Below are 22607 nucleotides of genomic sequence, written 5' to 3' on the forward strand. Positions count from 1 at the left end.
ATAACTATGAAAGAAGAAAACGGACTTAAAATGCATTGGAGTATTAGAAAATTGATTGGAGTTCAAATGTTCATACTTTTTGGAGCTAATGTAGGTAAAAATTAAAACTACAAAAATAAAAACAATTGGATTAACTAGAATGAAAGCATATTATTAAAATTCTATAACAATCCAATTGGTTTAACAATTCATTTTTTCAAGAGCAGGTTATATTTCAACTGAGTCATGACTCTGCAACTCCAAGTACATTGTGTGTGTGTGTCAAAACAAACTATAAGGCATATCAAGTGAAAGTGATCAGGATTTAACCTTGCCTATACAATCATTCACAAATAATCAAGATTGTTTTGCTTAATTCTAATCACAACTGTATGATCAGGATTAACTCATCTACATGAACATCCTCTCATCTGATACAATCCATGCGCATCTGTGTGTCTAAAACCTATTTTCTGAAGCACAAACACGTTATCTATGACAGATCATAGCATACAACATTGGTTAATGCATTCCAACAGAGAATGGCTAAAACACTGATCATGAGCAAATTCATCATCAAATAATATGACTCATTAAGAGTCTCAGTACTTAGTACATAAGGGAATCAGGAATTCTAGTCAAAGAAGAAATACACAATTAAGTAACATGAACTTATTGTTTTCTTTTAAGCAGGGTGAACCCTGAAATTGTGGAACTAGTTTACTTGAGTTCATCTAGCATACAGAAATTAACCCCACACTGGAGTAAGATTAGAATTTCAAACGATTGCCTTACATCAGGCATTAAAGTCTTCTATAGAATCGAACAATGTACAACTCACCTCTACGGGACAAAAAAACTTGACAAGGACGAGACAAGTCTTTCACAATAGAGGCTCCCGGATTTAGTTGAAGAATTCACAACCAAATATGCCAATCAGATCTGCTTCCATTAGTTTCTACTGAGCGAGTGTAATGCATATTTATTACCACCTGCAGAGATAAATGCCAAACTTATTCCTTTTGCCTCTCCTGCCATCAATGAACTTCCTAAGCAGTAACGTTCCGGATTATTTGGAGCTGCAGCCGAATTCCCGGACAACCACCGAATAAATCAACATAGAGGAAGCCCTAACGACATACAGCCACGGATTCACCGACAGGCTTACAGACACTACCATTGCCGCCAAAAGGTGACATCATGATGAATCTCAGCCACCAGAAGCTGACAGAGAATATAGACTACCACCAACAAGGTATGTTTCTTACAGGAAGGACACCACAGTAGAATCCCTATCAATACTCATTATGAATACCAATTAGTACCACCACAGATCAAGCCAAATAAGAATGACATGAGCATTTGGATCTGCAGACTCAACAATCTAGACTCCAATACCAGCTAGTAACACCATATGATCAATAAGACAACAACCCTAACACCAATTAACAACTAAGACCCTGACCAAACTCTAAGTACACCTCCAAACATCAATTTCACAAGACAACAAGATGACATGTCAACTGTATACAATTATAACACAAATTCAATCATCTCCTGTTGGAAACAAAGTAAGAACCTTCCTCCCTCCTGATGCATTGGCAGATTCCATGTCCTCCACATAACTAGACAAAGCAGGGTTGTTGTGCACTGGTGCCCCCATCCTATGAAGCTGCTGCTGCCTGGACAGGAAGGGATTCTCAAAGTGACCATTCGGGGGCGACCCGAAATGCCCCACCGGCCGGTGATACTGCGCCGCCGCAGCCAAGTGATGCTGCTGTTGCTGCTGCTGATGGTGGTGGTGGAGGGCAGCCGGCACAGGCACAAACGGCAGGAAGTGATCGGAATTAGGCCGGGCAGTAGGATGCAAGAAATGAGCCGGCACAGGGGAGCTAGCAAAGAGGTGGTCAGTAGGGTCAGCAGAGCCTGCCGGTCCTGCACCGCCGCCGCCGGGACCACCGGCGGAAATCCCCTGCATGCGCTTGAGGTAAAGACGATACTTCTGCAGGTGGCTAGCGACGTTTTCCCTGGTCAACCCATCAACGCTCATGAGCTGCATTATGGTCTTCGGAACCGCGTTCTTGATCCCAAGGTGCGCCACGGCGTCAACAAACCGCTTGTGGAGCTGCGGGGTCCAAACCAGGCGCGGCCTCTTGAGAGTTCTGGCCGGTTCCTCGCCGCCGTTGCCGGAGCCCAGCTCGCCGGAATCAGCAAAATCGGCGGATGAAGGAAGAGAAGAAGGGTTAGAAGAAAGCGGCGGTTGCTGTTGCTGCTGCTGCTGCTGCTGAAGCTGAAGCTGCTGCTGCTGTTGGTGTTGTTGTTGTGGGTTGTTGTTGATGGTGGCGGTGAGAGAATTTCTGATGTCAAACGCCATGGCTAGATCAGGGGTGATTAGGGTTTGGGATAACGGCATGAGTTCCTCCGGTGAAGGAAGCTCTTCTTCCCATCTAACGAACCAATTTGAATCGTCTTCCCTCATTGTTGTTCTCCAAATCTCCCACACACACAGACCCACCAGCTAGTTCCTCTTCCAACCTCACTGATTTTGATTGTTCTTCAGGAATAACAAGGTTTTTGGATTTGGGTGTTGAATTGAACAAATGGGTCGTTTGAATTTTCTTCAGATAGTGAAAGAGAAGTGTTGGTGGTGGTGGTGGTGGAGGAGAAGATGGGGATTTGATTGTTTGAGAGGGAAATCTGTGTGTCTAGAATTTGATTGAGGGATAGAGAGTGTGTGTGAGAGAGTGGTGGTGGTGGTGGTGGTTTAGGGAGAAGAGAGGCGGAGAGTGGTGGTGGGAGTGTGGTGGAGAGGAGTGGAGAGAGGTTCGAGGTGGATCTTGTATTTCTTTCTTTTCAGCTTTTTATTGTGCGTACTGTTGCTGATGCTTTCCCTTCTGATTTTTATGGGTTATTTATTTATTTTTTATTTTCTTTTTTGGGATTTGGGCGAAGTTTTACATGCTAGATTACCCTTAAGCAAAGTCTCTGGTTTGAGTCTTGTGATCTAAAAAAACTCTTGCTGGAAAAGCAAGTCCCACGATGATGTGAATGTTTTCGACTCAAAAAAATAAGAGGGAACACAAATATGATTTCACGTCTTTCAAAATACCACTTGAGAAACGATAATTTGTCATTGTGAGTTTTATATGAATCGAAAAAAACAATATTTTAACACGTTAGTTTTAATGTGGATTCACATTTAATTCAATGAAAATCCAAACTGATTGAACTTAATATAATTATGCCAATGTGTTATAATTATGTTTTTTCAGTTAGATCAAACTTAACATAACAAATTCTCTATTGATGATTTGAGATATATGAAATAACACACGTAAACATTTATACTTGACGGTAAGTGTTCAAAGATAATAATCCACGGTTTTTATTTTCCCCTTTTAGGTGGCGCGTGTGTTCCACGCGCCTCCTGGTTCACCCTCGGATGTTCTCTCTTACACTTTACCTACCGTGATGCATGAATGATTGTGAAATTATGAAGTAGTAGTACGAATAATAATATGGCTTAAATTTTGGTTTAAAATTTATTACATACCTAGATATTCTCTTGTTTGTTTTAATTTCTTTATTAGTTATGTCAGAGTTGGAGTAGATATTTTGTTTTAAATTAATTTAATTTATTACGGTATTCCCAAGGTACCTTCATACATGACAACAAATGCACATTGTGATTATTGTGTTGGTGTATTGATGATTTGATTGGGTGATTGGGCCGGCAGATACAGTGGCGCGTGCAATGCAATTGCATGTTGTGTTTGAATTTGGGTACAATAAGGATGAAGTGTACGGGCATGGGAAAGAGTTGAGATCAGGAAAAATGAGGAGAGAGAAGTAAAGATTCTTAGCTTTGTGGAATTTCTTTCTTGTTTTGTAGATAGGGAATAATAACTTGACCTGCTTTTTTGCCTTGCTTGCATCATGATGGTAACTTTGAGCTAGTCATCAAAATATTTTTCTTCTTAATTTTCCCCTTTTTAAATTCAGTTATTTCTCATTGCTAATACCAAAAATCATAATCCTTAAATTGAATAATTCCTCTAAATGCTTATGGCGAGAAATAAAAAAATTGCATCACCTGGATCCATAAATTTTATTTTGTGAAACAATATACACATACAAATTTCCAATATTAAAAAATAACATTATTTTTAAAAGTTTGAATACAAATCTTAGTTGTTTTATATGAGTTTTTATTATAGAAGTAGGGGCGTATCTAGGGAGGGGCTGACAAGGATCATCGCCCCCAACAAATTTGAAAATTTCACCGACTATAGGTATTTTTTGTAGTCGTAGTCCCGCACCTCCCCAAAAAAAATGTTGTTGTTGTAGAATTTTAGTCGAGTCTCTTAATTATCACAAAACTTCATTATTTAAAACAAAATAAATTCAAAATCTGAAGTAATTAATGATTGATTAAATTTACATTTTCTTCTAAATTTTAAGAACGAAGAGTTGTATTTAAATAATTTTTTATTATTTAAACTTTATATAATATTCAATTAAGATTTTTTTTAGTCTTATATCTCGCCCCCTCCCCCCAACAAGAAAATCTTGGATATGCCCCTGCATGGAAGTGATCACAACGCACGCAGAGGAGGGCAGAGCAACCCATAGCAGCTACAGGTCACCCCATTGTGTTTTGAGGTCGGGCTTCGCGGCTAAAATATCAAATCTCTCAGTACCTTTGTAACGCTACAAGAACGAGAGATCGAAAACCCTAGGAAGAAGAGGTGAAAATATAAAAGTACCTTCAAAATTTTACTGCTAAAATGTAATTTAAGGGTAGTTTTGGGTTTTTGCATCAAAGTAGAAATGAAACTTAATTTTTATCTGTATGCCCTCTTCTATGACTTTCTCCGTAGATAATATTGAGTGGTGACACATCCTCAAATCATTGTTGTCCAGAGTTCTAACCACTGTGTAACCTCCGACGAGGACTAGCACGCTTTTGACAACTTCTCTAGCCTCCTCCTTCACATCAAAGTAGAAATGAAACTTTATTTTCATCTTTGCGCCTCTCTTCTACGACTTTTCTTCCGCAGAGAAGACTGGGCGGTGACATCATCTAGCCACCGTCATCTAGAGCTCTACCCACCCTGTGAGCTCCGACGAGGACTAGCACGTTGCAAGAAACTTCTCCAACATCATCCAGCCTCCTCATTCGCCCTCCTTGGGTTTTAGCATCAACATAGAAATGAAACTTAATTTTCATCTTTGCGACTCTCTTCTAGCCCCCGTAGTGCCCCTTTTCCAGCCATCACTGTGTGACCTCCGACGAGGTCTAGGACGCTTTTGGAGACTCCTCCTCCTTCTTCGTAAGTGTAGCGGAAATCCCACTATGTGCCATATCGCTATATCATTTTTTGGGTCGGCCTCTACGCTTCGCTATCCAGGATTGACAACTCTAGTTTCCATATTTTAAAAACATTTCACAATATTTTCATTCTCAACACTATTAAAATACTTCTATATATATAAGTAACTAAGCAGCAGTTCAACAATTCATTTCCCATACGATTTTGCATTTAATTCTTGATAGTATTCATAACAGAGAAAACTCATTTCAATTGTCTTTGAGGAAAATTAATCTCTTTTTGGTGGAAAATGATTTTTTTTAAACAATACCTCTTAATTTCTCGCTAAAGTCTGAAGATTTTTGAAGAAATAAAAGAAGGTTAAGGGAGTGTAACCATTAAATACAAAAAGTATTGGGGTTGATACAATAATTCAGTAGGTATTGATTTTGGCATAAGGAGTAAACAAAAAGTTGGATTAAGAAATCAGATCAAAAGTAAACAAAGTTAAGCATGGAAAGTAACATTGTAAAACTACGAGCATATTTTCCTGGACAATTAAATACTTTATATTATAATTTTATAGTATAGTATTGACTATTGACGAAAGCTGAAAATTTTATTACCCCTTAGCCTCAAGTGCATCAGTCCCTGTTTTCACCTAACATTATTTGATGATGACATGAGAGGATTGTAATTTGAAAAAACACTAGAACAACTGAGGAAATAGCATAAATACCACCATGCAAGACTATGATGACAATGCATCAAGAATCTCTGATTTTCTTTTTCTTTTTCATTTTTCTTCTCGCTCTGAGTGAGAGAGGAGATATATGTAGTTTGTAAAGATAACATTAGTGTAAGATTAAAGTAAATGGAGAATAGGATATATGCACAGGGAAAACTTTTGTTTTTGAAAGAATGCACAAGGAAAACTTAAAGGGTATAATGTTTTTATTTTGACACTAATTAATTAGATGGAATTTAAGAATTGCACACAAGAATACGAGCCAAAAATTAAAAAAGGACCAATAGAAAAGAGAGTTGCAAATTAATAAGAAAAAGTTACCAGGCCCCAGAGCAAATAATAGAGAAATAAAGAAGTACTATATGTTTTGTTTGAGGGTGGAACAGAAACCATGAAAAGCATGCCTAGAAGGGAAGTGTGGCAAGTGGGATACCTGTTGGTTGCAGAAATGGGATTTTATACCCCAATCACATATTGCACTAAATAAACTGCAGATTGAAACACAAAAGGCATGAAACGTAGAGGGTTTGTCTAGCTATTATTAGCAAACAAAGAAAGAAAGGCACAATTATTGTCCCTATAAAGTCGCATGTTTCCTCGTGCAGCATTTCATTGCTAACAGTGAGTACTAAATTACTAATCGACCAATTGAATCAAAGTAATATGATAAGGTACCTCCCATGTGATACCCATGTTTCAACTTCAAATTACTAATATCATGACAGGTGGTATATCCCTTCTATCATTAATGTCTTGGCATTTATGACAGACTATATATTATACCCCCTTGTGTTCTATGGTAATGGTACTACTACTTTATTTTCTTTTTAAATTTCCCCTCTTCACCTAGCAGGAATATTCATGAAAAATACTAAATTTATATGTACCTTATTAATTTTAGAAATCTAGAATTCCCTGTCTTCAGACATATCATGTTGGACTTGGCTCATTAGTCATTATGAAAGAGTAAGTATGAAACAGTAGAAATAAATTTTACTGAAATAATAAAAATAAAAATTAAAATGGACATAAGATAAGCCAGAAGAAGTTGTTTTAAAAAAAACACTATAAATACTTGATTACTAAACATCTCTAGAAAGACTATAAACTAGTCAAATATATTGTACGTTAGCCAAATAAGCTTTAAAAGAGTTGAAATCTCTTACAAAACTTAGGCATAATTCCTCTTCATTGGAACTATTATCACTTTTCAGTTTTCATGACTTCAAAGATGTAAACCAATAAGATGAAATATGACCACTAACATTTGCCTATCAAAAAAAAAATCGAAATATGAAAAATTTGACCGTCATATTTATTTTAAAAAGTATAAACCATGGCAGTCTAACTATAAAATGGTAAAATATAGAAAATTATGAAAAAATTGGCTTGGGTAATGCATTGTTTGAATCAATAAATTTTGGAATAGAAGAAACAAAAGTAATAGGTAGGGAGTTCTCATTCATTTGGAACAACAATTAAAAAGAGTGAGGAAAGAAATTTTTGTATATTGTTTTCTTCTACCCTCATCATACACTTCTTTTGTGGCTTCACTTTCCTATCTGTAGTTATTTTATATCCTTCCAGTCTCTCTATTTTTTGTGTCCTTATCACCCACTATTATCTCCAATCACTCTCACCATTTGAAGTTTTGTGTGCATTTTCAAGTTCATCTCTATCTTTTTTCCACATATATAATGACAAATGCAGGTGGATGCTTTAATGTGTTGCTTCCACTGGCTAGACATATCCTGAAGCAGAGTCAAGCAAATTCGTAGCCTTTAATTGCCACTTGTTTCAATTTGAAAGCTTAAAAGTTAAAAGTTGACACCACCATGCCAAACCAAGAAAATAAAATGTTTTACTTGTGTGAAAAAGGCTAAAAGCAATGCACTATCAGTAAATAAGGCACACAGAAAGGAAGATTAAACCACTCTTTTAACTTACTATTTAATTATATTATCCTATTTTATTGTCATTGCTATTTAATTATTACTTTTGCTATCAATATTTTCCCACTATCTTGGCGTTTTATAACTTTACCTTTCCTGAATTTGTAAGGGAATAATCTTTTTAATGAGTCCTATTTCATTCCCCCCCCCCCCTACTTTCTGCTTACTTTACAAACAATCTAAAAATGTATGCAAATACAGTGAATATGATAAGAATCATGCATTATCTGAAGTTTTCCAAACTTAATCCACTAAATAACTTTATAATTTAATCTCATTAATTGAACCAGTGTATACAAAATTTCATACCATATATAAATTAATTGATGCTTCATAAGATTCTAATGCTAAGTACAGGTTTTAAAATATAAACAAATAGCAATCACAAAGTATAAACTAATTTATGCTACATAGAAAATGAACCCAATGACAAGCATTGCTACTGCACTCTACTTTGAATAAAGGCTCAATCTAGTCAGTTTGCAGTGCAGACGATCCCCATGATTAAGCTTCATAATCATGCACATGAACCAAATCAGTGGAATATTATGAACACAATAAGTCTCTGTGGATTGTGGTTAACATCTTCGAGCAGTCCTCCAATAAAATATACGGCTAGAATCTGTCAGAAGAACGTGAAAGATTTTATGAACTTCCTGCTCAATGAAGGAAAAAGATAATTAGTCACAGCTTAAGGTGAAAAATAAAACCAGAATTTATGTTTCAACTGAAATCAATAAACACTCATTTCTTATTTCCACCTCGCAGACCCCTAAAGAAACAAAGTAAAAGAATCCAAATATCACAATAGCTGGAATAAGAAATACCAAATGTTGAACCAAGTGGATCCACTTTTGCACTGCATATGATTGGATTCATCTTTTACATTAGAACAGTGATTGGATTCATCTTTTACATCAGAACAGTGATCGGATTCATCTTTTATATCACAAGAGGGAACAGCCCTTTGAAATTTTGCTGACAGTGTTTGGTAGGACTGAACTCCTGAAGGCTGAACCTGTTTGATTGCCATCTTTAAGTGCTTCATTGTTATAACTGAAGCATCAAAACTCTCCTAATAACATCACAAAAGAAATTCCAAATTAATATTATTTTTGTGACAACACATCCATCAGAAATCATGCTGAAAGACAAACCTCAAAAGCTGCAACAGCGGCTTCCCGACATATTAGTGATATGTCAGCCCCAGTACAGCCATTTGTGAGCCGAGCCAGCTCGTTAAGGCTAATGTCCGAATCATGTGGAATTTTACGCAAATGAATGTGAAATATCTTTTCTCTGTCCATCTCATTTGGAGGTCCAACGTATAGCAGCCGGTCAAAGCGTCCTGTAAAAGACTTACATCTGTCAGGTGATGCATACTTAAGCTGTTCTGCTTCAAACAACTCATCCTCCTCCGTGCCTCGTGTGTGCATGTGAAGAAGGTACACAGAAAAACATAACAGATATTACCTGGTCTTAAAAGGGCAGGGTCGATCTTGTCTGGCCTATTTGTAGCAGCTATGACAGTAACATGAACTCTTTCATGCAGACCTGGTACAAATGAAGTTTTTGTAATGAAAATGTGTGTCTAAAGTTCGAAAAACATCTGATTTCACAAAATGTCATTTTCTGGCCCATGGATATAAAGACAGAACAGTTTATTAGTTTTATAACATTCTAAGCAACACTAACCATCCATTTCAACAAGAAGTTGGCTCATGACCCTATCCGACACTGAAACCCCATCACTTTCCTTCCCACGAGTTACAGCAAGACCATCTATTTCATCAAAAAATACAATTGAAGGGGCATTGGCCCTTGCTTTTGCAAACAAAGATCTGACAGCCTTCTCAGATTCACCAACCCATTTGCTGAAGAGTTCAGGTCCCTTGACTGCTAGAAAATTCAGTCTAGCTTCAGTAGCAACTGCACGTGCCATGAGGGTTTTGCTACAACCTGGAGGCCCAAACAATAATATACCAGTTGGAGGGCGAACTCTAATACGGGTGAATGCATCATGGTGTTCCTGGGGCCATATCACTGCTTCCCTCAATTGAGTTTTGACCTCATCTTGGCCTCCAACATCTTCCCACTTCACCTTAGGAACCTCAAGGATTACCTAGGTAGACACAAAATTGACAACCAGAGTATTATGCTTCACTTTATATTCTGATAAAACTTTGATGTAAGAAAATCCTGGTCTGTAAACATGTTAGAAACTATAACCTTGAACAGAATATTCATCGGAAGGAAAATCATATAATGATAACAAAATTAACTCAGCAGACTTCAAACATACTTTCCGTTGTGTAATATTATCCATCTCACTATAGTAGAATGCTTTATGATCATAAGTTCTTTAAATTTGATAGTTTGTATCAAATAAATAGTAGATCATGATAATACAATTACAAAGATATTATATTTTCCTTTGGCGAAAATTCCCTAGACATGAACCTATATTTCAAAATAGTTAATTATTCAGATTATAACTAATAACAATTAATGGCGGCAGTGATTAGAGCCGAATTCACCTGTACAAGTAATTTCAATGAGCCAGGTTATCAAAAATTAGGTATTTTCTCAAGGGGATAAACAAAAAAAATTTGGAACACTAAAAATAAGCCCAATTTAGCAAGGCAAGCAGATCTTGGCTCACAGAGCATATAATTTATCAAAAACTAACTCCCGAATACTACTCACATCATTATGCATACCTCTCTCATGGCACTGGGTCTTATTTTCATCCTAGCTTTCTGAAAATCTTCAGAAATTACTCTCAACATTAGTTTTTCATCACAGTTATCAGACATCATTTCCATAATTTCAGTTGTTCCCATCGTGCTGGTAGGTAATACATGACTGGAGGACACTGTCTCATCTAAAACAGATGAAGTTACAACACCTGAATGATCTCTCAAGTGTGTTTCGCCATTCATCAGACCAGGTTGCTCCGTTATGTTATCAGAATAAGGATCATAAGTCTTCTTAAAATTAGCATAACGCCGTAAACAAATCAAGGCTGCCTCATTGCAAAGGGCAGCTAAATCAGCACCCACAAAACCATGAGTGACTGTGGCAAGGTCATTAATTTCTTCGTCTTTGAGAGAGTGATCGATTTCATTGAGAAGAGTATGCAAAATCTCTTTTCGTTGTACAGGGGATGGCACACCTGCATATAGGCTTTTAAGGTGAAGTTGTATGGTTAACGAATTCTGTGAATCCATTATAGCATTTAAAACAGATCAAGAGATCTATTGCTATGAAATGTATATTTCAAACTAACAATATCATACAGGCATAAATCACTCATAAACATGCCAATCAACAACTACATACTTGTGGCATTAATATTGTTTCAGCTTTAAGGATCAAATTAATGTTCTAATTTTTCACAATTCACAGAAGTCAAAAATGTATATCAAAGCAGATAATGTTAGTACTCTAAAAAAAAGACCACCCGCTGCATTTATCTTTATTACTAAATGAAAAGACAACAATATGCTACCTTGCAGATTTCTATTCATTCAAAACATACCAAATCTCAGTCAAGACTCAAGAGTCAACTTAGAATATATAATGCATGGAAGATATTCCTAAAATCAATCGACACAGTTTGCGGGAATTTTTTTACTGAGAAAGATCAAACAAGATATTTAATTCCAAGGTATTCCTTTAAATCTCGAGGTACTCTGTTCACATGAAACTAGATGATACTTACATAGTAGTAACATGTGGATGCCATAAGTTATGGGTAAGATTCTTAGTTACTCAAATTGATATGTATTTTAAGATAATAACACACTAGTCACAGGGAGGAATTTTCTCACCGATTTCAATTTCCTTGTCAAATCTTCCAGGTCGTCTAAGAGCTGGCTCAATATGGTCAGGCCTATTAGTGGCAGCAATTACAAGTAACCCTTTTGTTCTACTAATTCCATCCATGAGATTCAATAAGGTTGTAACCAATCTTTGAGATAGCTCTTCACCTCCATCTTTCCTTGCAGGGGCAATAGCATCTAATTCATCAATAAATACCTGTACATAACATAAGTCCTATCATTGAACCACTTTGAAAATAAAAAAATATCATGTTTAAAATATGCCAGATTATTCTCAGCAAATCAAGTCCAAAACCTTGATAATAATTAACCATACAAAACCAGAGGATTTCAAGCTTGAAGAAAAATGTCTATATTGTGAAAACAATAATAAAATGAAGGTGTCTTATAGGTCCACATTACGTACGGAAAGCTTCAGAAATAGTAGGAGGGGAGGGGAATGGAGGGGCCAAAACCTCTCCTAATTCCTAACTCAATTTTGTGTCCCCTTCCTCCTTTGACTCCCCTTCTAACATAAACCTCCTTAATGGGGGGTTGCTCCTATCACAAACTCTCAATATTCTCTCTATTCGCCCACTTTCTCTCTACCAGTTCTCTCTCTCTCTCTCTCTCTCTCTCTCTCTCTAATTTCTTCAACGCTCAAACAATAATAGGTACCAACAAGGCAACAGACATATGCCAAGATATATACTCAAGTCAAAAACTTCAATGAATAACATCAACAAATATATAGTATATCTATCAATACAAGAGCATAGATTATTTCATTCAAACACAAAATGTGAAATTACTAGAACACATTATTTTGTCAAAATAACTAACCACAGAAGGTGCAGCTTGAATGGCTGAATCAAAAACTTCAAGCAATGCTTGCTCACTTTCTCCATAATACTGGGTAACAATCTCAGGACCATTTATTGGGAAAAAATTTACCCCAACATCACGAGCACATAACTGAGCCAGGGAAGTCTTTCCTGTACCAGGTGGACCATGAAGAAGGACTCCTCTTGTACTTCGTAAACCGAACCTACATATTGCAAAAACAAGAAGCATAAGCATGCAATCTTTGTGTGCACATGAACTATGATAATAGCAATAAGTTCAATCATTGATTGGCATAAACTGATATACAATGCATGCAACATCAACATCCGAACCTATAATGAACTGAAAGGCCTAACATGCTATTTATTTTGACAATAAATCAGAATTTGCAGAATGCCCTACAAGTGAACATACGCAATTAGACAAGACATACCTCGATATAGCATCTATGAGCAATGAAGAAATTATATCCTTTAAAAGTGTGTACTCTTCAGATAGACCACCCAATTTAGAAATATTATCTTGTATTGTAGCATTAGCAACCTTGTGTTTGAGTTTAGCGGAAGATAAATCTCTTTGAATTGGCTCTTCTGATGCTGCACTTGATGGCAGAGATAGAAACACCTTCGTTTCAAAGTTGGTTGTGAAAACCACATTAACATTCTCAGCTATGTCAGAATCTTCAAGGTATAAACTATCATTTCCACTCGATGGATAATGATCAGGTGTGGAAACTGGCACCTTTTTAGCTCCTATCACTTGAAAAATGCACAACTCTGAAAACATAGGGACATTGACAAGATTCCCTAGAAGTAAACAACGAGAACTTAAGCATGAAGTTGCAGATGTCTGCAGTAGCTTTTTGGAACTTTCATCCCCTAATGCCTCTCTAACATCAAATGAAACCACTGACTGACTATTCTGATTGGCTACACTTGACGCTGAATCTTCAAATATTGGAGAAGTCATCCCACTACCATTAGAAAATTTTGATCCATAAGACGGTGTTTTAGGAGATGCAACAATGTGGTTCTCAGATTGGAGACGGGATTTCACTTTAGACAAGTTCAACAAGGGGGAGTTATTAACTCTCAGCGGCAGTCCATCATTACAAGGAGCCAACTCAAGATACAATTCATCGCAATTATATATTAATAAACTATTATTTTCTACTGAATGCAGTTCATTGCCCCCATTTGAAAGACCAGATAAGTGCTGTCTCTGTAAAGGGTGTACAAAAACACTTTTGCCCAGAGGAGGACATCCCAGGGTATAAGAAAGGTTTGAAGACAGGCGTACTCCATTCTTCAAAACCTACATATATGTCATAAAATTTGGTTAAGATAGATATACTGTTATAGATAACTATAAATGGGATAAAAAGAACATACACATTTTGCTTCTCTGTTCATTAAATCGGACTAGAAACATGATAGTAGAATATGTCATCAAAAAATGAGAAAAAACAAAAAGAAATGTTAATAATCCTTCAAATACATCTTACAAGAAAGAAAAAACAAAACAAAAACAAATAGGAGAAAGAAATCATCAACCCATATCCATCAACGAAATCCACCCAAAATTAGAGAAAGAAAACTAGGCAAGTGAACTGAATTGGAAATTAGCTTAAAAGAACCCCACCAAATATGTTGGAAAGTCATTTCCATCTTGTGAGACACTATCTATCACATTTGAAGTGAGCAGAATAACAGCAGTTTCAGCAAGCTGTTTGTGTTCTTCAAGATTAGTTATAATGGGATATATAGGCTTATGTCAATTACAAGTTTTAATAGAAATTTCCTTCTGTTGTTTGTTGTTCAGCAAGTTTAGCTAACATGGCATCCTGTGTAGCAGGAATTCCTATGCTACTTCGTCTCTTGGTTAAGAAATAATATGATATGATTAACCGACATAAAAAGAGTCCCGAGTTAGATATCTATATAAAACGAAGAATCTTATATTTATTTAGATAGTTGCTTCGAAGCAATTTGAAACTACGGGGCAAACTGTAGCAGGTGTTTCCTGCTTGTCTCTTTTATTTGGTAAACAACATCCGAGCAACAAGCTCCACCCAACTAGGACTACTAGACAAAGAATGCACAATGTCATTGTTTTTCTTCCAAGTTGTGTTCCATAGTATGAAATGAACAAATGCTAGCAATGGAACAATGGCAAGACAAACCTTACTAGAAGGAAACACGGTCGCGAGCGCAAAGTAGTTTCCCGGGAAATCATCCAAAGTCTTACAAGCTTCCAATCCGAAGCATTTGACACATTCATCACCCAACGACGCGAGAGGAAAGCCACGCAATTGCTCACTCCCTTTACTTGAAGACGGAATAGACACCTGCAAAAGTGCAAAAATGAAGAAGAATAGTGAAATTGATGAGTGCAAAATCAGAGATAGAAGAAGGAAGGAAGAAGCATTACGGAGACAATGGAGCCTGGGGCAATAGAAGAGGAAACCATGGAAGGCTCAGAGAGCCAGATTTTGGAGCCCTTGGAAATGGTGGCGGTATCGACGTCGGTGATTTCTCCGATGAAGGAGGATTCGGCGATGAAAGATGGGAAGGTTCGAGAAGCTTCTTGGCAGAGAGCGGCGAGTTGATGCGTGTCGGAAGGTGTGGCGGCGGGTTCGGGGGTTGACGGCGGTGGTAACCGTGAGTGCGACTTTGATTGCTTCTTCTGCTTTGAATTCGAAGATGAAGGCATGTTTGCGTTGTTTCTCACAGTGAAACTCCAACTGCAAATTTGAGGGAGAGTGTTGATGGTGAAGCAAAACCCTGGTAGGGTTTTTCCAATTGCTTTTTTTTTTCTTTTTTTTCTTCTCTCAGGTTTTAACTGTTTTAAGTTTTTTTTCCCAGATAAATTATAAGAAATAATTGTAATTAGTAATTGAACTAATTACTATAAGAATAGTAAAAATATTCGATTGTTGGTTCAATTTTTTTAAAAGTATTTGTCATGGGCGCGACTCATGATAGGATATGCCCAGAGTCAGATTTTGGCATGACTACCGGGAGGGTTAGGTGAGGCCTTCTTAGGGTGATTGGTAATATCTCTTGTTAGTCCATATAACTTAGTGTTTTCTCTAGTAAAGACTTAGTCTATATAACTTAGTGTTTTCTCTAGTAAAGACTTAGTCCATATAATTTCGTGTTTTCTCTAGTAAAGACTCTTGGACTGAGAACTTAGAGCTCAATTAGGCTAACATTAAAGTTTTGGATCATCCTACTATAAAAAGAGAGGTCATTCATTGAAAATGGGATTCTTTTTATTATTTCTCTCACCTATCTATGCTAGAGTTTTCTCTTAGGATTCTCTTATTCTTAGACAAGAGAACATTTGAATAGTCTTCGATCATGAGTTTTCCTTCGTAGAAATTCTTAGTCTTCGATCATGAGACCCTGCTTAACAATCACTTGAACAAACTAGGGGCGTTCAATATTTTTCATTAAAAAAAACACTTCTTAATATTTTTGTTATAAAACATTAATTTATTATTTTTGTTATAAAGTGGTTCATTTGATTACTATCTATTTATTTGTTGTGCAGATGCTCTTGAGGTAGAGAAGCAAATTTTGGGTTCTGTCAGTTGTGAACTTGTACAGCCTATTTATTTTTGGCCTATGAAGTGAATCTTTTTTCTACAGCAGTGTTGGGCCTGCTCAGACCCATTAAGTTCCAAATACGAAACAAGTACTGTATTTTCAATATCATGCTTCAAGAGTCAAAGAGGACTACTAAATGTACCAAAAAAAGAGGACTACTAATTATTTTCCGATGTGTGCCCCCAAAAAAATGAGAATACGAATTGCGAAATTGCTAAGGGTCTGGACAAGTAGGAGATTTTCTTGAAGAAACACTGTAAAATAATGTGTCATGGAAAAAACACTGTAAAATTTGTGCTTAGCATTAGCATCAATTTGAACACAAGATTTCAATTGGGAATTGAGAAGGGAAAAAAAAATATAGATCAAATATTGTTAATCTGCTACAAGACTTGAAAAATCAAAAAGGAAAAAATTACAATAACAAATGGTTATTGCAGCATTTGGCAGCAGCTTCCTTTCTTTATCTTCAAACTTGTCATCATACTCTAGCTACTAGCCTCTTGGGGCATAAGATTCTTAGCTGGTGGAAGCACTGCAACAGCTCCTCTCTCAGGATCAGAGTACTTTCTAAACACAACCTTCAGCTTTCCATTCCCAACAGTGCAATGGAAACTCACCAGCAATCTAGCACAATCCCTGTTCAGTCCCAACAAATATCAATAATTAATCAACAATAAACAAATCTTAGCAGGGCTAATCAACAATTGAACAATGAGTTGTAAACACTAAACAATCATAGCAGGGCAATTTATACTTACATGAGTTGTTCTTCTGAGTAATCAGTGTGCAGCTTCAGTGTTTCATTCCAAGCAGGACTCTTGTTCAGAGTGCACCTAGCTGCATAGACTGCTGAGGCAGCAATCATTGATGGACAATACATCAAGGTGTCATAGTGCATCATTCCCAACTCAGAAAGAAAGTGAGCCATGTTTGTCACTCCCTCATCTGGAACTGAAGCCTTGATGAAGCGAGTTAGGAAAACAAAGGGTGTAGGCACAGTCAAGGTCCATTCCAACCTCCCCAGAATGATTTTCTCCATCACAAGTATCTGCTCATGAGAATAAGCTCTGTCTGAGAGGCACACAAAGTCATTCACCTATTACAAAAACAAGTGTTAGTCATCATTTCTCAGTACTCAATAGTCCAATTTGTAGTGAACATCAAGGTCTGAGAGGCACACAAAGTCATTCACCTATTACAAAAACAAGTGTTAGTCATCATTTCTCAGTACTCAATAGTCCAATTTGTAGTGAACATCAAGGTTGCAAAAATTTACCTCAGGGGGCCAGATTTCTTCATACTTGGCGGCCATCAGCATAGAACTGATGCCAACCAATTGCAGTTCCCTCCTTGGAACAGTCTTCACAGCTAGGAACCGATCAACTATGTTGATTGTCAGGTAAAGGGTCTCAAGTGAAAGCTCAAACTTGGTGTGAACATCTATCAGCCAATCAACAAGTATTGCTCTCATCTTCTCATTAATCTCAGGTTGTGAGGCCATGTAGCAATGGGGACGGCTCTCATTCTTCAAGGTTCATCATGCACATCAACAACATATTAAGAGTTAGAATTGGAATACATCAAACAACTCACAAACATAAAAGAATGAAAAAAAAAAGTAACATCAATGGAATCATGAAGGTTACCTCAACCATCTTATAGAACTTGTAGATATCTTCAATGTACTCCACAGCAGCAAGTTCATTGTCAACATCACTAGCATCAATGTCAACAATCTCCTCCTTCGGTTTGTTAGTTAAACCACATGCAGCCTGAGGATAGAAAATCAAAAGAACTTGTAAATACATAAAAGATCATAAACATGATTCAGACACATAGAGGTTCTGGTCTTAATAATCTACCTTGCTTCGAGCAGTGAGCACAGAAGTGAGAGTTTTCTTCTTGGAATCTTCCTTCTTCTTCTGCACAGATTTCTCTTTCTTGATCTGTTCATCTGGGCTTATTTCAATGACTTCCACAACAGGCTTTGGTTTTCCAGTGACCCTCTTAGTAACTGGTTTTGGGGCCTCTCTTTTAGCCACTGCAACTCCAGGAGCAGCAACAGGAGCAGGAGGTCCAGCCACATTAGGACAAGCCTGTTTCTGAAATTTCAAAGAATGAAAAAAGATCAGAAAACTACAACAACTTGCCAATCAAAATCAAAATCAAAATCAAAATCAAAATCAAAATCAAAATACAAGTAAAGGAAAATAAAACAAGCAACATAGAGAGTGGTTTGTTTACCTTGTTGTTTTCAGCAGCTACTGCAGCTTGTGCATTGGCAAGTAGTTGAGCACAGAAACTCCTACAAGAATCATTCATACATCAATAGGGAGAATGACAAAGATAAAGAAACAGAACAGAAACAGAGGAAGAGAGACTACCTTGTGATTGGGCGATTAGGCTTGACCTCAATTCCTCTAACAGGATCCAAATTTCCAATATCACCAAGTGCTCTACGGTTCCTCCCCGCTGCTGCACCGTTCTTCTTCGGCTGTTGCTTCCCTCCCCCAACGACTGCATCACCTATACATAACATTACAACAGTTAGAAGAATCCACCATAGCTTTCAATCTAAACACTGGTTCACAAGCACACATAGTATCATAAATCGAAGAAAATTGAAACATTCAGATGGGTCATTGGATCCTTCAAAGATTGGTGACAAAACCCAGAAACATTGAAAGTTTCATGTGATTTGAACAGATTCTCAAAACCCCAAAAGATTTTTCATTCTGGACATCTTGTTATCTAACAATTCATTCATCAACAAGATAGATTCAAGTAACGCACCCCAAATCCCAATCTTAGAACAGAATTTGAAAGCAAGAAAGGATCATTGCAGAAAGATTCAACGCAGAGAAAAACGAAAACGCATCAATCATTCAGGAAGAGAGTAACAATACCTCTGGGTTGTTGAGGAACGACGGGTCTTGAAGCCATTACTACGAACTCTTCTTGGTTGGAAAATCGTTCTTCTCGTTCTGGGTGGAAGAGAACCAGTGCTCTCTCTCTCTTTCTCTCTGACAGAATGAATGCGAATGAGATGGGAAGGGAGAGTGAAAAGCACTTGTCTTTTGAAGCTGAAGGAAGCGACGATTCTCACACACAACGGTCGAATTTTCTTCGCTTGTTAACCGTTGGATCTTTTCATCTTAATCTGACGGCTATGGACAATATTATAGCCGTTAGAAATTTAAATACAGGGGGATGCGACCTCTTACAATTTCTTGGAAATAATTATTAGATATACTTCAAAAATAAAATATTTATTATATAAATATATTCATTAAATTCCTTTTTAGTTTTATATACCAATAATGAGGAATAAATGAATAATATAACAAAAAAATAATGAGTAGTAATTTTATCATTATATCTTGGACTTTCTGAAAAAAAAAATATTATTATATCTTCGAGAGTGACTGTAGTCAAATTTGATAATGTAAGATGAAGGAGATGAAGAACACTAATTTAATTTTGAAGGTTTCACTTGGTAATGATTTAACGAGTTTTATCTAAAAACTATTTCATAATAATTAACTCTAAAATGATTATCCATCATTCTATAATTAAATTTAATCATTTTAATTAAAAAAAATATTTTTCAAACAAATTTAATGAAAAAAATAAAATTAAAATTAAAATAGTTTATCTATCATGCTATATGTAAAAGGAATAGAGCTCTAACTAAGGGTGTGTTTGTATTAACTTTATTTCTTACATGAATATGATTTTTCCTCAAGGAACAAATTTGTCACATTAACAAAATGTGGATGAAAAATTATGATAACTTTTAAATAAACATGCTCTAACTAGTTTTTATAAGGGTTAAAATGATCAAATAAGTCTTTTAGTTTGTAAGCGAGTTTGATTTTAGTCATTATGAGTAAAAATGACGTTTAGTGGCGGTAAAAAACCGTGAGTAATTGTAAAAATGACTACCACCAAACGTCATTTTTCCTCAGAGAGACTAAAATCAAACTTGCTTCCAAACTCAGTGACTAATTTCACCAGTAACCTTTTTTATAACTTACTTTTTGTTATGGAATGAACACTTAGAACGAGTATAGGCCCCAAACCCTAGTAGAGACATGGTCTGGTAATAACTTATCCGTTTTTAGATAAATGCAAAAGTCCATTTCCTTGATGCCCAAGCTCCCTTTTATAATGTAAGTACAAGAAACACTAATTCCTACGTTAACTAGGCTAGTTGAGTCTTGCTACACTCGACCCAACTCCCTTACATAATGTGAACGCCTTATGACGATTGGTCTAAAACACAGTTTCCCTATTTTACAAAGTCTTCTCCCTTGCCTCTGGCATGCGTGCTCCAACGCCCTCGACCGTCCCTGTGCGAGCCTTTTTATGGGGCGAGGGCCTCACCCAGTCCACTTTTTCCATTTAACCAAATGTGTTTTCTATTGAGACAATCATATTCAACCTCGGTGTGGTAAAAGTCAAAGATTTCTTTAAGAGTGCGTCTCCTAAGAATTGAACTTTTGACCTTAGGGGTTCAAACAACCACTTTTAACCACTGCAATTGACACTCATTGGGTAGTTTAAATAACTTATCAGCATAGAAAAATAAAACTAATTTAATTTTAATATAAGATAATTATAATTTTTATGTTGATTATTTTGGTTCAAATAATTTTGGATTTAGGAACTTCTGTGAGAGCCGGCTGAAAAACCAATGCAATGGTTTCATAATCAAGTGATTACTCGAGAAATGAACTTTGTTCGTTAGGGTATTTTTTAAGATGCTCCAAAAAAACTCTTAGTTATTGTTATTGGGAGCTGAAAGACGATGTAATTGAATGTAACAAAGATAATGGAGAAAAATAACTACTAAATAAGTGAAAAAATGTAAATAAACAAGTAGAGACATAAAATAAAAGACGAGGGAACAAATAAAAAAGGTTGAAATAAGTAAAGAACGTGAAGAAAAAAAACCCGATAAATTATGGAAATTTGTATGTTTGATTGATGATCGAATTGTCTTTTGTACAAATAACAATTTTCCAATTTATAGAGAGAGTTCGACTAGTTATAACCGTTGTTGAGACCTATAAGCAATAACCCAGGTCTTAAATTACAAGCGAGTCATTTAAAATCGTGTGGTTTTAGTGTCTTCTCACTCATAATTAACTTGAAAGATTTCAACTTTTATGTATTGGCTGGCTCCTAGCGGATGCGCTAGGATCTCTTTAGTCTTAACATTCTTTATTATACTATAAGTTTATTCATTTCATTAAAATAGTTTTTCACCCACAAAGATTTTCTGATTGAGAATAATTTGTTATGTGTGTAAATGTTTTATATACAATCCATCAAATGTGTTAAAAAACAATTTTATATTTTCATTTAATTTGATTAGTTGATATGATACATTCTTAAAATCTAATTAATTAACTATGTTAAAAAAATTTACACCGTCAGCACATGTATTTTTCTCATTTTATTTTTAAATATATCCTGGGCGGTGGGATTAAACTTGATAATAATGTTTTAACGGTTAGTTTTATTAAAAAAATCTCTCATAATAATAATAATAATAATAATAATTGAATCTAAAGATAATTATCTAACTTAGCTTATAATTAATTTAATTTTCACTGTTAAAATTAATTTTTAAATACAAAGCAATCAAAATAACTTAATTAGTTTAATATTTAAAATTAGTATGTTTGGACTAGATATTTCAAAATATATGAAAATATAACCATTTTACCTAATCTTCCAAGATTTAGCACAAATAATCAACAGGGTAAATAGTCATAATTTAACGGTTGGATTTAGGGATGGCAATTTTGCCCAAACCCATGGGTACCCGCCCGAACCCGATCCGATTTGACGGGCAAAATCCGAGTTGACTGGATTTGAGTTTGGGTTTTACCCGTTACTGTAGCCATTTATGGGTTTGGGTTTGGTATTAGTTAAATCCATGCCCATACCCGCCCAAACCCGAACCCAAAGATACCCGAAACATAAAATTACAAAAAAACTCTCATACATATATATATTTATAAACTTTGTTCTTAGTGTTTGATGATTAATTGTACTTTTGTATGTTTGAGAAAGTAAACTCTAAACTATTGTTGTCTCACTTTAGTGATGGATGAGGATGATGAATAGTATTTGTTTTTTTTTTCTTTCTATGAATTTCACTTTTTTTTTTATATATGAAAGTAAGTTCTGGATTGAGTTGCTACGTAACTAATGAGTTTGGGTTTGGGTTTCGGGTAAATCCGAAACCCAATGGATTTGGGCATGGATTCCATTTTATCGCCCATAAGGTTTGTGGTTGGGTTTGGGTTTGGGTTCTGGGA

The 22607-nt window shown here is 36.0% G+C and overlaps 3 protein-coding genes across 4 annotated transcripts; all 3 read right to left on the reverse strand.

Moving 5' to 3' along the window:
• Nucleotides 1–540: 540 nt before the first annotated feature.
• LOC130730043 (transcription factor MYBC1-like) lies at nucleotides 541–2857 on the reverse strand. The gene has a single exon (XM_057581919.1). The coding sequence runs from the start codon at nucleotides 2456–2458 to the stop codon at nucleotides 1526–1528; it is 933 nt and encodes a 310-aa protein (XP_057437902.1). The 5' UTR covers nucleotides 2459–2857; the 3' UTR covers nucleotides 541–1525.
• Nucleotides 2858–8234: 5377 nt separating this feature from the next.
• On the reverse strand, nucleotides 8235–15480 carry LOC130730044 (calmodulin-interacting protein 111). The gene is made up of 11 exons (XM_057581920.1): nucleotides 15092–15480; nucleotides 14844–15008; nucleotides 13095–13975; nucleotides 12659–12863; nucleotides 11825–12032; nucleotides 10712–11166; nucleotides 9687–10113; nucleotides 9465–9545; nucleotides 9149–9339; nucleotides 8819–9066; nucleotides 8235–8647 (listed from the first exon to the last, which is right to left on the reverse strand). The coding sequence occupies exons 1-11, from the start codon at nucleotides 15371–15373 to the stop codon at nucleotides 8617–8619; spliced, it is 3174 nt and encodes a 1057-aa protein (XP_057437903.1). The 5' UTR covers nucleotides 15374–15480; the 3' UTR covers nucleotides 8235–8616.
• Nucleotides 15481–16510: 1030 nt separating this feature from the next.
• Nucleotides 16511–19338, reverse strand: LOC130730045 (G2/mitotic-specific cyclin S13-7-like). Of its 2 annotated transcripts, XM_057581922.1 has the most exons (8): nucleotides 19182–19338; nucleotides 18660–18801; nucleotides 18520–18580; nucleotides 18138–18377; nucleotides 17922–18047; nucleotides 17552–17800; nucleotides 17034–17371; nucleotides 16511–16911 (listed from the first exon to the last, which is right to left on the reverse strand). In XM_057581922.1, exons 1-8 carry the CDS (start codon nucleotides 19216–19218, stop codon nucleotides 16761–16763), a joined length of 1344 nt encoding a protein of 447 aa, XP_057437905.1. In that variant the 5' UTR covers nucleotides 19219–19338; the 3' UTR covers nucleotides 16511–16760. The 2 variants fall into 2 exon arrangements, with proteins under 2 accessions (XP_057437905.1, XP_057437906.1); XM_057581923.1 differs by lacking the exon at nucleotides 16511–16911 and having other exon boundaries at nucleotides 17354–17467.
• Between the last annotated feature and the right edge of the window lie 3269 nt (nucleotides 19339–22607).

Source organism: Lotus japonicus, chromosome 1 (assembly GCF_012489685.1).
Source record: "Lotus japonicus ecotype B-129 chromosome 1, LjGifu_v1.2".
Lineage (NCBI taxonomy): Eukaryota > Viridiplantae > Streptophyta > Magnoliopsida > Fabales > Fabaceae > Lotus > Lotus japonicus.

Excerpts from the sequence above, each read along its gene's own strand:
- LOC130730043 (XM_057581919.1), bottom strand. The coding sequence starts at position 2,458 with ATGAGGGAAGACGATTCAAATTGGTTCGTTAGATGGGAAGAAGAGCTT.
- LOC130730044 (XM_057581920.1), bottom strand. The coding sequence starts at position 15,373 with ATGCCTTCATCTTCGAATTCAAAGCAGAAGAAGCAATCAAAGTCGCAC. Across the intron at positions 9,546-9,686 it reads ACTTCTTGTTGAAATGGATG|GTCTGCATGAAAGAGTTCAT; the intron begins GTTAGTGTTGCT and ends CATTTGTACCAG. Across the intron at positions 9,340-9,464 it reads CCCTGCCCTTTTAAGACCAG|GACGCTTTGACCGGCTGCTA; the intron begins GTAATATCTGTT and ends AGTCTTTTACAG.
- LOC130730045 (XM_057581922.1), bottom strand. The coding sequence starts at position 19,218 with ATGGCTTCAAGACCCGTCGTTCCTCAACAACCCAGAG. Across the intron at positions 18,581-18,659 it reads CCTAATCGCCCAATCACAAG|GAGTTTCTGTGCTCAACTAC; the intron begins GTAGTCTCTCTT and ends TGATTCTTGTAG. Across the intron at positions 16,912-17,033 it reads TACTCAGAAGAACAACTCAT|GGATTGTGCTAGATTGCTGG; the intron begins GTAAGTATAAAT and ends GGGACTGAACAG.